This window comes from Rhinolophus sinicus, chromosome 5, assembly GCF_057876585.1.
Source record: "Rhinolophus sinicus isolate RSI-liver-muscle chromosome 5, RSI-T2T, whole genome shotgun sequence".
Lineage (NCBI taxonomy): Eukaryota > Metazoa > Chordata > Mammalia > Chiroptera > Rhinolophidae > Rhinolophus > Rhinolophus sinicus.
Genome location: NC_142505.1, coordinates 64,408,116 through 64,422,939, shown reverse-complemented (window position 1 = coordinate 64,422,939; position 14,824 = coordinate 64,408,116). Strand labels below are relative to the sequence as shown.

Genomic DNA, 14,824 nt, shown 5'->3' with positions numbered 1-14,824 from the left:
CTCATGTGTAATGTGAAAGAAATGAATGTGGTGATGCATGAAGTGTAATCTCTGCAGTAACATATCAGAGACACCAGTAGGTAATTCACCAGCCAAGGCATTGATTGATATGCTTAGCAGTGTGTGCTAACTATTAGTCCCAACAACATTAGGAAGACGCATATTTAAAATCTAAAGGATACCTTTATGTGTGCCTAAGATGCATACATGTGAATATTACGGGTATTTCACATCAGGGTCTTGCAGTGACATGAACAACCAATGTCATTGCCTTCTTTTGTGGAATCGGGAGCTTGGTTCTGTCTCCCCTGCCCCCTCGCCCAAAGTGGCTTGAGAATTCAGTCATCTTGGACTACAACACTATATATATATATATATATGTATATATATACACACACATATGTATATGTATATGTGTGTGTGTATACATATATATATATATATATATATATATATATATATATATATATATATATATATATATGTATACACACACACACACATCAGAGAGATGATGGCTTAAAACTGATGTCATTATGAGGTTTAAATCAACTTTCTGCTTGCCTGAACATGGTCACCTGGGTATGGATGTACAAGGACAGAAAAAGGTTGATCAACTCTGTTTGTCTTTGAGCCGGTGATACCTGGGGTTGTGAAATTGAGTTCTATGAACAGTGAGTGATCTGTCAACTGTCCCCACCACATACATTTTTTAAACCTGTGTCTGCATTTTCTCTCATAACAAAGGAGCCGGTTATCCTGGAAAAAAGAAAGGTAGCACGGCACAGGGGTTGTGTGTTAAACAGGCTGGTAATGCCCACTTCATGATATAATCACCAGGAATTCTTTTACACACCTGCTCGTGGCCTTGGCTAAATTACCTTAAACATGTATGTAAATATCAAAGTATAGGAATAGATGGAGAGTAGTGTTTCGAAGGCCTTTTCTTCCCTGAAGGTTATGAGTTGAAGGCATATTTTTGTGGTTTGTAAGGTTATTATAGGGCCTTTTCTCTGTATGACATAATTAATATACCTGTGTTTCACCTGGGTCTCTTTAATCATCAGACCCTTCCCAGCACCATTAATTCCATATAGAAAAAACACTGTCAATATCATTCTGACCTGTTAATTTGTAAGAGTAAGCTATAGATAGGAGAAAATTCCATGCTTGGCTATGTACCTGTAAGTGGATTTATTTAACTCAATACGATTCTTCCTGTCTACCATTTTGGGAGAAATGCAAGCTTTCTGGAAATTTGATATCCATTTAGTCTGATGAGTGGCTAGCTTACGTTTTATGGCCTTAATTCTATCTTGAGCCCTTGGCTGTGAAATGACAGCGTCACTGGTGGGTAGCGTTAGGGGAACCAGCAGTCTGACGTCAGTGGCGTAGCACTGACTGGACTGCTTCCTCCCACGTCTCGTGAGAGCATCTGGACGCGGGGTGATCATATTGAAGGTGGACCTGGAAGTCCACCTGTTGTCAGTCAGTGACTATTTTATTTACCGTTTCTCCACTTGGATGATGAAACGATCGGCCAGCCCACTGGAATCAAAGGAGAGGAGAGTAACAGTGAGTGTGTTCTGTAGGTGTAACAGGACATCTGTCTCTTGTCTTTATTTGCTGGATACAGCTTACTTTTTAAATGGCTTCGAAGTTCTGCTTTTCTTGGAGGGAAAGTGTTAACACAGTTGTTAGAACCGCGTTCCTCCAGTCTTCCCACCTCTCATGCTGCTGACCCAGAAATCAGTTAGTGTGAGTTGAAAAATAGGCAACTTGTTATTTTCCAGTGTATTTACTCCCTAGAAAATAAAAATAGGTGTTGACTTCTTTGGCTTTATATCAATATACTATCATCAACAGACAAGGCTATTCACTATTGTTTCAATTGAGTAAACAGTGGTCAGAGGGTCAGCCATATTCACAGGTAATTGTTGGTGTGCAGACATCAGTGGCAGGCCTGTTAGCTACAAACACATCCCACATGTCACTTCACAAGGTGTTTGAAAATAATAGCCCAGATGCAGCAAAACCGGACATAGGATGCTGTAGTGACCTTTCCCTTTGTTTAATTTGCCTCCCAGGTTTAATTTCGAGGGACAAGTAATAATTGAATATGCCTAATAACTAAATGCTCATTTGAGACAAAATCCATCAAAATATAATTGGCATTTGATTTTTATGAAGGAAGGAAAAAAACCGACTTGGCTGTTGCGGATGCGTTCTAAGAATATCTGACCACTTAATGTATCATTTGAAGCCTCCTTTATAATATATATTAATTGCAAACACTTGAGCATTTGAACATTTTCGTGGAGAACCGTAAGGAGAGACCAACTGTTTTTGTTAACGCTCCTCTCAGAAAAGCGGAGAAGGTTATTGGTCTGCTGTGCAATAATTTACTCCTCTTTGATATGCAAACGATCCACGGTGAATATAAAAAATTCCTATCAGACTCATTTCACAGTTCTTAACCACTTGGATTCTCTGGAGTCCATCGCCTCATTAGACCAGTGCTCTCCAATGCTGGCGTAATTAAAATCTTTAACAGTTTAGCAAAGTAAAGATGTTTGGCTGATCACGTTGAGATGATTATCTATCCATTGTATTCTAAATGACAAAAATAAATTAAATTTAGACCTTGGCATTTTTTATTATGTGTTTCAAATTAATATAATGCACACAGCTTTTTTTAAAATTCAATACCTTGGATTTGGTAAGAAACATGCCTGTTTCAGTTTCTGCTATATAGTAAGAAAATGACAGGCTTTCTAGGAGAGCTGTGTTACAGTTGATTGAAACAATGAACTGTAATCCAGACGTCCAGGTCTAATGTGGAATTGCCTTATGATGTACAGGGTTTGTGATTTCTTTCAGGTGTCCTTTCAAAAGAAGCTGCAGTTTTGTTAGTTGCCATTTAGAATATTTTTCTTCTGTGCACTTGTGCATTGGAATCTGCATTGAAGTAGAACTTGGAAATCCTGGGCTGCAGAGGCTTGCCACCAGAATAAAGGCTCGGAGGCCACAGCAGGGACACTAAGGCCACAGCAGGGACACTAACCGACTGATTATGTGTCTTCTAAGGGAAAATACAAGTTGACACTTAACTCCTGAAGACCCATGTCCATTTTGACCCCCTTAAATAACAAGACAACTTTATTACTCCATCTTTATTTTACAGCTTCATTTTATTCTGTAGTGGTTCATTAGCATTGATCTAAGAAATGACAGTAATAATAGTGTTACTTGTATAAAAAGTTATACAGTTTTTCAGTAGACACATCCATCAATTAAGCATGTGGTACTAGAAACCAAAATTAATGAGGAAGATAGGTGTGTTAATGAAATAATCATAGTATAATCAATTTGACTGTTAAAAGTTGAAAAGCATTTCAGGAAGACGATATGAATTCATAATTTATGTCTAAAAGTGATTAATAAAAACTATATTTAATAACAAAGCTATTTGTCATCATTTAAGACTTAAGCACAAAAATTATTCATTCTGTGGTTTGTGTTGTCATAATAGTATAGTTGAACAAATTCATTTTGAGCCTTTCCTTGTGTCTAAAACTATGATAACATCTATCGACTTTTTTTCAAAAATCTAGAAACTACAGTTTGGATGGAGGATACTATCTTTGCTTAGTAACTGTGTTTCGATTCCTTTTCATGAGTGTCTTTTATGTGTGATGAGGGCACTTCACCTCAGCTACTGGGGAGGCCGTGGTTGTTACTAACCTATTTGCTTTAGTTGGGAATGGAAAAAAGTGCACATACCACCACCACCACCCCCAACACTAGGCTTTGTTTACTGACTCTTTGATTTAATTACTGTTCGAAGAGGACAGAATTAGCTGTTAATTGATTTAATTATCTAATTTGTTTGTTTCAGGCATGATTCCAACAGAACTACAGCAGCTCTGGAAAGAAGTGACAAGTGCTCATACTGCAGAAGAAACCACAGGCAACAATCACAGCAGCTTGGATCTGACCACGACATGTGTCTCATCCTCTGCCCCTTCCAAGACCTCCTTAATAATGAACCCACATGCCTCTACCAATGGACAGCTCTCAGTCCACACCCCCAAAAGAGAAAGGTAGGAACATGCCGCTGAGCTGTGTCCAAAACTATCTTGAACATGGAGGGTGGGTGGCCGGCTGAGCCCTGCCCTAGTTCCGTAATCCCTAATTGGACCCATGTGACTTGAATGTGCATATAATTACTTAAGAATGTATTCAATATTGTTTGGGTGTGAACCATCTAATTATTGTCACCTTTTCAACATGGAATTAGCACTTATGTCGATCTAACCTAAACTTAGGAACCCAGGCAAAGTGTTTCAGTTTCTCATTGGATGGGTTGGGTTTCGAGGCTTCCAGGCTTCACTTTCTGCCAGGCTCTCACTCGATACAAGCTGATCTCCTTGGCTCTACGCCTGCTAAGGGAATAGCAGTGTCTGCTCTGGGCAATTTCGAATCATGGTTTGCGAAAAAACAGAACTTAGCCTACTTTGCACTGCCTTCCATCTTTTCTTCACTCTGTCCCCAAAGCACATGGCCTTTTTCATAGTAAACCCTTAGTAAAGGTTTGAAAAGTGGGGTGGAGAGATGGAAATGGCCACACAAACATGCACAGCACAGTTTCTCTTGGTCATGGAACATATTGTAGCATTGTCTCAACTGTCGTATTCCTACTTGAAGTTAAGACTTTATATTTTTTAATTGCCCTGAGCGTCACTTGGATGTTAGTTAAAGCTAAGGTTGTTGTAGAGATCCAGAATGCATCCTGTGAGGTACAGTTCTAAGAAAACAAAGCTGTTAATGCACGTTCTTGTGTCTTAGCAGAAGCATTACTACTATCGATGCTTTTCAGAAGTAGAACATGTACACACAGAGGGTGCCAAAAAAATGTAGACACATTTTAAGAAAGGAAAAAAACGGTATTAAAATTGTAATACTCAATATATACCGATAACAAAAGATGAATACAAGTCACGTTTGACTTCTGCAATTACAAGAGGTGCTCAAAGTGGTTACCATCAGCATACTTTTAATAGTTTTTTCCCTTCTTAAAATGTGTATACATTTTTTTGGCACCCTCTGTATACAATGCTCCTAACATTAAAAACTTTTTTCAGTTTACTATTTTTAAACTGTTTCTTACATATTTCATAATGCAGAGCTTCCATAGACAGAAGAAACCTTAAAAATAATATATGACAGTCGTGTCATTTCCATCAGGAAAAACAAATTTTATATATATTTTTTTTAATAAAAGTGACTCAGTGAAAGTGTCTTAATTATGTTTTTCATTTAAGCAATTACAAATGTAATTTAATATATTTCTTGAAGTATCAAACATTAGGAAGCCCACTGTTTTAATTAGATTTGTACCTTTATGCCAGCAGCATTTTATCTATTTAGAGTTTAGTAATCAGAAAACATCTGTGTGTGTGTGTGTGTGTGTGTGTGTGTGTGTGTCTGTGTCTGTCTGTCTGTCTGTCTGTGTCTGTCACATTCAAGCCTTTAGAAGTTCCATGAGAAGTTCCCACAAATGAGGTTTATATGTGTTTTAACCAAAACTTGCAACTATCCTTTTAAGGTCAGTTTGGAGTTTCTGTGGAAGACAGAGACAAACTAAAAGATGCTTTAACCTTATTGGTTTAGAAGAGTTTGAAGAATAGAATGGTGGACAGTAAGAATCAGATTGGAGCCATCAGGCCAAATGGGGCCTGTTGTTTCCAGTTAGGCTAGAGTGGTGTGTCTGAAAGTCAGTCTTAGCTCTTGCTCTGTAATCTCTTATAATGCCTTTGTAATTTAAAAATATATATATACTAAACCTTAGGTAGCTTTCAAGAAAATGCTCTGGGCTGTTGTCCTTTGCTGTGTACTTGCCTTTGGTGTCCTCAGGTGGATGCCGTCCATTTACTGCGAAGTGATTGGATTACAGCTTTATGCTCAGGCAAAGCAGGCCCGTGCCCCGAGAAATGCCGACCGATGCACTTAAGGTATTTGTTGCAGTCTTGTCGGCGGTGTGGAGCCTGCACAGATTGCCCGTGACACAGAAACTCGTCTTGTTTAGATGCACTGTGCTCAGTTTCATTCTAAAAGGTTATGTATCTGTAGTCAGGTGATAGATTAGCAGTGAAGCAAATGGGAGAAGAATAGCCCTTTTCATGTCTTAAAGCACATTTGAAGGTAAATGAATCCAAGAGACAGTCGAATTCCAGGAGAATAAGTTTGTTTGATTTTTTTTTTTATGGTCCTTATTTGTCTTCACAAAAGTTGAGCATAATCTTCATTATATCACATGCCAGAATTAGAATATGGATCAGAAAAGAACCTGGGTTTTACTGAGCCTAATGGGGTTGTAAAAACAGGCTGAATTTTCCAGTTGTACATGCAGAGAAGAAACAACTGTACAATTACGTGCCACTACTTCATCTCTTGGATCTCAGTTTATATTATGTGGTGGGTTCCTAGATGTGCCTGGATTAAAGGAAAATTCTAGTTTACACATTTTAACAGAATGTGCAATAAGGCAAGTGAATAAGGCAAGTGAGCACCTTAGATTGAAGATAATTCAATAGTTACAAACTCAGAGAATTGATCATTAAAAAATTCAATTCTTATGTACAGATAGGTACTTATGATGAGTTTTACGTGGTTTTACCTTGTTATGGTTCGTTTTAAATCGTGTATGGTATTCTGTGTAAACAGTGGGAAATGGTGAAAACAGATATCACTACAGTAGGTTCTCACTTCCCTGAGTTGCCATTTGTCGTAGGCGTGCGTGCGTCCCTTCTCACCAGTGCGCTGTGAGATGTCCATTTTCCGAGCTCTCCCTGGCTGTCCATGTGGTATCCTTTCCCCTTCCAGTTTCCTGGAGCAGAATCTGAACAAGAAGAGCCCCTGCTCGCTGAATCATAACTTAGCCCTTCAAACTGTAATCTTAGGTTAAGAATTCTTTTCGAAAGGATTTGGGAGTAAAATTTTTTGGGGAAAAGGTAGTGTCGTCAGAGTTTTTGTTTGTAAAGTAGTGAGATGTCCAATACTCTCCTCTGGGCTGCACCTTTCCCTGCCAGTTGGGAAATTCCTTCTCCATTTGGTGGGCCTCTGTGAGCAGCCACTGCAGCTCCAGCTCTGGGGCTTGGTGAGAGGCAGTCTGTTACGGAGATAAATAATGCACTTGGCATGACACTCCCACTCTCCTCTTTAATTTGTCTTACACAAGGAAAATTATAATTAAATCATTCAAGGTAAACCCTTGAGTGTAGAGAAGGGAAAAAATACACTTCGGTAAAGATTGCCAGTGGAAGCCCACTTCCCCGTTGCGAACGCGTTTATCAGTATTCAGCACTGTTACTGGAGGAGCGGCCCATGTGACCGCTGAGGCCAAAGCAGCTCAGATCCAGGCTTGTTAAGAGCCTGTCACCCTACAATCAGGGACGCGGCATCGTTAGAATTCAGTACTGGTGCCATGCTTCATGCTGTGATTTTCTCCGACAATTTGATAATGTTTATTGTGCTGATTGTGTATAAATTCATTGGTGCACTAAACACCTCGGTTGGCAGTGCCTGACAGCAGCGAGGTGGGGAGGAGTTTCAGCAGGCAGAAGCGAAGGGAGCTGCAGGAGGAAGCAGCACACTCATGCCTCTTGCTGTCATTTTATTCCACAGGACCAGGGAGTCATGCCTTCTTAGGTAAACAGACAAAACTCAGACCTGGGATACCTGTAAACACAACCATATTATCTTGTTTTCTTAACTTGTCTGTCTTGCTTTAGGAAATTACAAATTTTGGTGTGAGTAAACAAAATCAATGGAATGCAAATGAAACATTTACTAAAATGCTAAATTTATTAAAGCCCTTTGAGCTTCTTAGATCAAAGTAGCTATGTAAATACAAATAGCAATTACTACTTAAATAATTGCCTGAATTAAAATTCTAAATATCACATTATATTATGGAGTGCTAGGGAAAGGAAAGGGAGCTCACACTTGAGTAGTTCTTCCTCTGTGCCAAGCACTGGCTAAACTCTTGCCTTTGGAGTGATGTCTCATTTTATCCACATGACCTCTGCGAAGCAGTAGGGATTCTTATACCCATTTCACAGATGAGGAAATTGAGTAATAGAGATTCAATAACTGACCTAGGGTCACAGAACTTGTTTGTGGCATATCCAAGATCCAAATTTCAGTTTGGATCTTTTTTAGTTTATAAAACAGCACTTAAAGTCTCCAGTCATCTTAGACGTGATGCACCCATCATGACGTTTTGGTCAACAATGGACTGCACAGAGGATGGTGGCCCCATAAAATTATAATCAAGCTGAAGAATCCCTATCACCGAGTGACATCTTAATATCATAGCACAACCCATCCCTCACGTGTCTGTGGTGATGCTGGGTAAACGAGCCTACTGCGCTGCCCGTCGTAGAAAAGTACAGCACATACAATTAGGTACAGTCCAGACTACTTGATAATAAACGACTGTGTTACTGGTTTATATGTTTACTGTACTTCTTATTGTCAATTTAAGGGGTACTCTTTCTACTCATGGGAAAAGGTGTGCTGTAAAACAGTGGCCGCGTTACGCCAGCAGCAGCCTCATGTGTCTCGTGCTTACAACATCTCTCGATTGCATCATTTTCTCTGGTGCTTGATTTAATCTTGTTGTTTTGTGCAGGAGCATACTGTATAGGCTTATAGCCCAGGAGCAGTAAGCTGTACCACAGAGCCGAGGTGTGTAGTGGGCTCAACCATCTAGGTGTGTGTAGGGGCGCTCTGTGATACTCGTACGGTGACGAAATCGCCTAACGATGCATTTCTCAGAACGTATCCCTGTCATTAAGCATCACATGATTGCTTAATTATGATAAATTAAAGTCAATGTTCCCAAAAGAAATTTTAAATTTAATTTAAAATCAATTCAACAACATATGTATTCACTTAACCTACTGTGTGCAAAGCAGCACATTTAAAGGAAAATGGCAGTTGCCTCTTTTAACTTGGATACAGATATTTACTAGGCATTTCATGAAGGGAGGGGGTGGGTAGGATTTGCAAAATATAAATCGTTGAAGGTCTGAAACAGCACATAAAAAACAAAAATGAACTCCATGCAGGATTTGCACAAAGGCAAATGCAAAACAAGCCTCTCAGTCTTTTCAAAGTGTCCTCACTTTCCTTCCTGTCTTATAAATCTTGTGTTTCCTCAGTGATAGATCATATGGTCTTTATTCTATTTCAGCTGTCCTCTGAAGTCCATATTAGAAATAGTCCTTTTTTTCTGATCCTTCCCAGATTTTTGCTTTCAGTTCACCACCACTGGTAGATGTTTTATAACTTGAGTAGTTCTCAGATTCGTAGCTCTTCTAAATATTTGTTCCAAGTCTTGTTTAAGCATTTAATTAAGAGCTTTCTTTAAACTCGGGGACGCTCACAGTTCTGCAGCCGCTCCTTTCTTGGAGGATGTCGTGTCCTCAGAGCCAGGTGACCCACACTGGGCCCCGTTCTCTCTGAGGTCTGCCCTGCCTCATGTCCTCTCATGGCGCCCCTGCCTTCGTTTTTATTCTCATTTGTTGATGCAGCCCCGTGGAGTCCAGTTGCTTGCATTTTCTACACTTCACAGTTGGCAGCTATTTTCAAATAACCCCAAAAGGTTTTCGTTTGGCTAGTGTACTTTCAGATAGTTTCACTTGATACACAGTCTCTTGTTTTGTATTTGTGGCCTCCTGACATAGTGTCATGTATTTGACTATACAACAATAGCATTTGTGTTCACCAGGCCCCACTATTTTGAAAAGGCAGGAATTCAGAAATGTGGATAGGCCTGGTGTTTTGATTTTTTTTATTTTCTGTGTTGTTTTTTTAAACTAAATTCTGTGTTGATGAATAAATATGGGTGCTTTTGGTTTACTTGCTAAAATTCTAGAAGCTTGGTTTCAGAACTGTCCCAGTTTCACAAGCCTATAACTTACATATTTTCATCTTGAGGACCTACTGAGCCAGAAATTTAAGCATTAAGCTCTAGTTCCTATTACTCTTGAGTAGTTCTTCCTCATTTCAACATTTTCATTTTTGTTTCTGAAAATCAGATGCTTTCTTTTGTGATTCTTTCCATTTGAAGCACTTGAACACACTGGTTACCACAAATCTTTCTTTCCCATTAGAACACTGAAGAACCTGCAGTCAAATTCTCCTGAATTGTCTTCTGAATCGTTACTGCTCCTTCCTGCCAGTATGTGCTGAGGCAGTTGATCTAGAACAGAGGTCAGCAAATTATGGCCTACTAGCCAAATCTGGCCCACTGCTCATTTGTAAATAAAGTTTTATTGGCACAGAGATGCTCATTCATGTATACATTGTCTATGGATGCTTGCACGCTCTAGTGGCTGACTTGAGCAGTTATAGCAGAAACCATATGGCCCACAAAGAATAAAATATTTGCTATGTGGCCATTTGCTGAAAAACTTTTGCCAACGCCTGATATTAAACCTAAGAATGTTTCTCAGATTTCCTGATGCCAACCTCACAGGTATTTGTTAAAACATACAGCTTCCTAGACTTCTGCTGTGAAGATTTGGATTCTACTGACCTGAGAGGAGGTATGGGAATTTATTTGTCACACAGGCCCTAGGTTCGTGCTGCTCAGAGGCTGCAGGCCGGCCACTCTGGCATCGCCTGGAGCTTGATAGAGGTGCAGTGTCAGGCCCCACCCAGAGCTGCTGAGTCCGGAGCTGCACTTTGACGTGACCCCCAAGCTTTGGCACGCACACCCAAGTTTAGAAGCAATGCGAGTGGCATGTTCAGTCACCTTGGTTTTGGCACTGTTAAAAAGGACAGAGTTCCCCCCCCCCCCACCCCAAATTTGGTTAACATCCTAGACATAGTCTACAAAACTTGCCATCCTCGTTTGAGCCCACAGAGTAGAGCTAATGTTGCTGGAAGGAATCAGTAGCTGGCATATGATGGTGGTGACAAGGCAGCCACCATGTATTGAGCTATTACTTTGCTGGACATGTGTACAGAGGACTTGGTGTGGGCCTTCGGATTGATGTTCCCATTTAATCCTCACAATAACCCCACAGGGTACTGTCCTCTTTGTAGAAATGGTGTTGTGGGGCTTGGAACGATTTTATAACTTGCAGAAGCCTCACAGCTGTTGGAGACCAGGCGGGGACAGGAACTCGGTCTCCCTGACCCTCAGGCCCTTGCAGTGTGAGCCACAGCCAGGTGGGCCGCTCAGCAGAACCACCGTGGCTCCACCCAGGCTCTTGGACCACAGTTTCCAGGGAGGAGGATCAGGCTATAAGCTTCAAGTTGGTAGCCTGGGGACAGAACTATGCATTCAGCGATTGATTGTCGGGGAGAAGCCCAGGAGGCAGTCTGCTGCCAGCTTTCCACCCTGCCTCCTCCTTTTGTAAGGAGTTTGGTCAGGTGACTAGCAGTGGAGCTCGTGAAGAGTAGGCTGGGCCTGTCCTGTCAGCTGTTGCAGGGGACCCGAAAGGCATGGGTGTGGCCCGCTGCCAAGGCCTAAAAATATGCCTTCTTTCTGCTCCAAAGCAGACACTTGGTACTGTCACCTGTCCCTTGTCTGTCTGCATGGGAAGTAGCCTGTTTAGGGCAAAAATGTTGCTCCTTGTGTCAGAAAGAAGCACCTGAGCTAATCAACAGTTTGTCCCCCAGCTGTGCTGCTGGGTATTTGATGACTAGCTTGCTTCAAAGAGCTGTGATGCGTTTGTCCTGTTGCTTACAACCAATTGCTTCTGAGTCTCAGAAGCTGGGAAGGAAGCTTGTCTCGGGCAGTGTGGCTGCTTTATCACCTCCTGTCATTCACAAGTACAGGGAGGGCACAGGGAGAAAAATCTTTAAAATATTGACTTAGCATGAGGGATCGGTTTATGGATTTTCTTGATTATTCGCTTTGTGTTGTGATTAAAAGAAAAAAAAAATCTCCGCCATTATTCTCTAAGAGCTGTTATGTCTTATCTCAAAGTACTTTACCATAACATACCATCATTAGACTCTATAAGCTTTTTTCTCTTTATTGTGTCTACATGATAAATGCTTTCCAATAAATGACATCATTGGTGTTGAGAGTCACCTTCATTGTGTAAGTTTCTCTTGAATCCAGTTGATTTTAATTTTGGGGGGATATTGTATAAAGTGAATCTCAAGCATGGGCTATTTCATGTCTCACATGCTGCATTTCCCACGCAGTAACATTTGAACCCACCCCTAGTTTCTCTCGTGTAGACTTTCTGTTCTGATGAGTTGCTCCTGCTGATAAGGTTTTTTTTCTGCCAGGTCCCTTTGTTGGTACCCAACCATTTTACAGGTATTTGCATGTGTGTAGAAGGGCTTATGTCCCCTCCTCCTAAATATACTTTAGCTTTCTTAATGTTTATTCTACACCAAGGGTGTGAAGGAAAGCATGTGGCAGAGGAACAGTGAGGACCAAGCTTTTGGAAACTCCTGCCGCACTGTTCCTTGTCGTGGGTTTTGCCTTTTCACCTGTAAAAGAATCTTACTGACATGCACACTTTGCCACTTGGATTAAATGAATAGAAAATTTTCTTTGCCAGATATTGGCTCCACCCAAAAGTGGAAAGGGAAGCCACGAGTCTGCAGGAGCCATGCATCTTGGAAAAGTCATGGTATTACGCTATTCTCGTTAAAATGAGAAGTAGGAGTCCTGTATTCTTAAGCCAGTAATGGGGCCAGATGAGAGGGGACCTCGGCGGGAGGCTTAAATGGAAATCATGTGCTTTTTCTAGACTTGTAAAGATGCCTTTTTGCACTGGTGTTAGTTACCCTGTAGCCTGGCATTGCAGCCTTTCTGACCAGCCCCAACTGCTAACTGGCTCAATTGGGTGATTCAAATGAGTGTGTTACAATGTCCCGTAGTCCTAAAGTTCTTTATTCTACCCCACTTTGTGATCAGTCAAGGCCTAAGTATATTATAAAGTATATTCTCCTCATTAAAACAATCGTGGAAGCTCACAAAGGGAAATTGTTAATATGCGTTCCAGCTTGTCATTTCTGCCTGTGTGAATAAAGAAGATAACCATTCCTTTGGGAAACTATTTTGGGAATCGAACAACAGATATGCTAGCCAGAGAATTCTCTTAACTGTCATTTTCCTTTTTGTGTGTACTCAAAAATAACATCCTGATGGGCTCCTCGGTGCCTCTGCACATACAGAGCACAAGTGCCAAAGCCCAGGTGGTGTTAATGTGGACCAATCCCCTGGGCACATGTCGCCAAGAGTTGGACAGCTTGTTCAGCGTCTTCATCCATATGGCAAGCTGTCCCATTCACAGAAAGGCGTTGGGGCTGTGCCTGGTGTGTACTGTGGTCAACGTAGTGTAAAGAGAAGGCTTCCACTCACACACCGCCTCGTGGCACAGGTTGTTTCAGGGTAGATCTGAGTTACAATGTACACACACACCACCACACACAATCACTCGGCTAAGAAATCCCAGAACAGCTTTGCTGGTTTCCTTTTTCTCCCTGCTTCATTTTAGAAGCAAATGGTTATGTCAGGGGATATAATTCAGGTGCATGAAGCATACCTGGTTGATAGAAAGTCAGTTGGAATAACACACACACAGACCTTTTTGGGTGATGGGTCATGGGTTAACTCAGTTTAAGGTCGGCATGCCCATGCTAGAATTCTTCTGTAAACGCCAACTTTTGTTCTCTGTGTTTGCATTTTCAACTGTGAAAACTGTTCAATGTACAGTTTTGATTGTTAGGTTAGTTTAGTTTTCATTTTTATTTTTGCTGTTTTGGTTTTTGAGCCTTAAAATGAAGAAACAGAAAAGGAAAAGAAAATCATTATCAGCCTCAAAAATCTGAGAGTAAAACATTCCCTGGAGTTGTCAGAACTAAAAAGTAAGAATCAAGAAAACAGCTTTCCCAGTAAATGAGTGAAAAAGAGGGACACTTTAAAAGGCACTTTGGAAAATTTATCAGAAGGCAAAGAGTTCTCCATTTATATACCCTGGTGTTGTTCTGCTTTTGTGTAACTATTTGTATTCTTGTTTGGTAAACAAACAGACCCCATAGCAACTGTAGCTGATATTTATACTACCTATAAGGCTTCCCTAAACAAACAGACACTCTCTATGACCTTCAAATTTCATTCCTTTTATAGCCTTCAAGGAAATCAGTTTAATGGCAAGTTGTTTTCTTCCTTTTCTTTTTTCCTTCTACCTTTTTTAATACTTTGAGGTATGTCTTTCAAGGCTCCTTTTTGTGTATATTGTACATCTTGGCTGTGAATGTTGAGTGTGAAGGTATATTATGGCAGAAGGAAAGAGAAACCTAAAGTGTTTGTGTAAATGATGTCGTCTTTGGTTTCAAGAGGAGCCATTTTAGTCACCTGGTGGGGTTTCGGCTTATAAATGGGAAAGGCTAAAGCTCCACTGAAATTATTACCATAGACCTTAGAATCGGACAGGCATCTAGGCTGTGTCTGTTAAATATTGATAGAAATATCCTGGTACATATGAGCCCCTATATTCAAGTTAAATTTTTCCATATGAGTCATATTTATGACAAGAACAAGATATCTCGTGTTAAAGATCAGTGTGAGAAATAAATGGCAGCTTCATTAAGAAAATAATTGACACCAAAAGCTGGAATAATCCTGTGATGTTTGAATAAATTATAGGGTTGTACAGATAGCCCTAAAAAGAAACTTGAGGATAAATGGGAAGTGGTCCAAAGTTCAACAAAAATATGTTCCCGAGTGGGACAGAAGGCACTGGACAGTACTAAGGTGTACCCATTCATTCCAGAAAACTTA

General features: G+C 40.5%; 1 protein-coding gene across 16 annotated transcripts in view; it reads left to right on the top strand.

The window, feature by feature from the left end:
• The window catches only part of FOXP1 (forkhead box P1), a 579,583-nt gene that overhangs the window by 496,452 nt on the left and 68,307 nt on the right, over nucleotides 1–14,824 (top strand). For all 16 annotated transcript variants that reach the window (XM_088798543.1, XM_074313283.2, XM_019746870.3 and 13 more), the window contains one exon: nucleotides 3,899–4,103. In XM_088798543.1, the coding sequence (XP_088654669.1) occupies nucleotides 3,899–4,103 (205 nt within the window). The remainder of the gene's footprint in view (nucleotides 1–3,898; nucleotides 4,104–14,824) is intronic.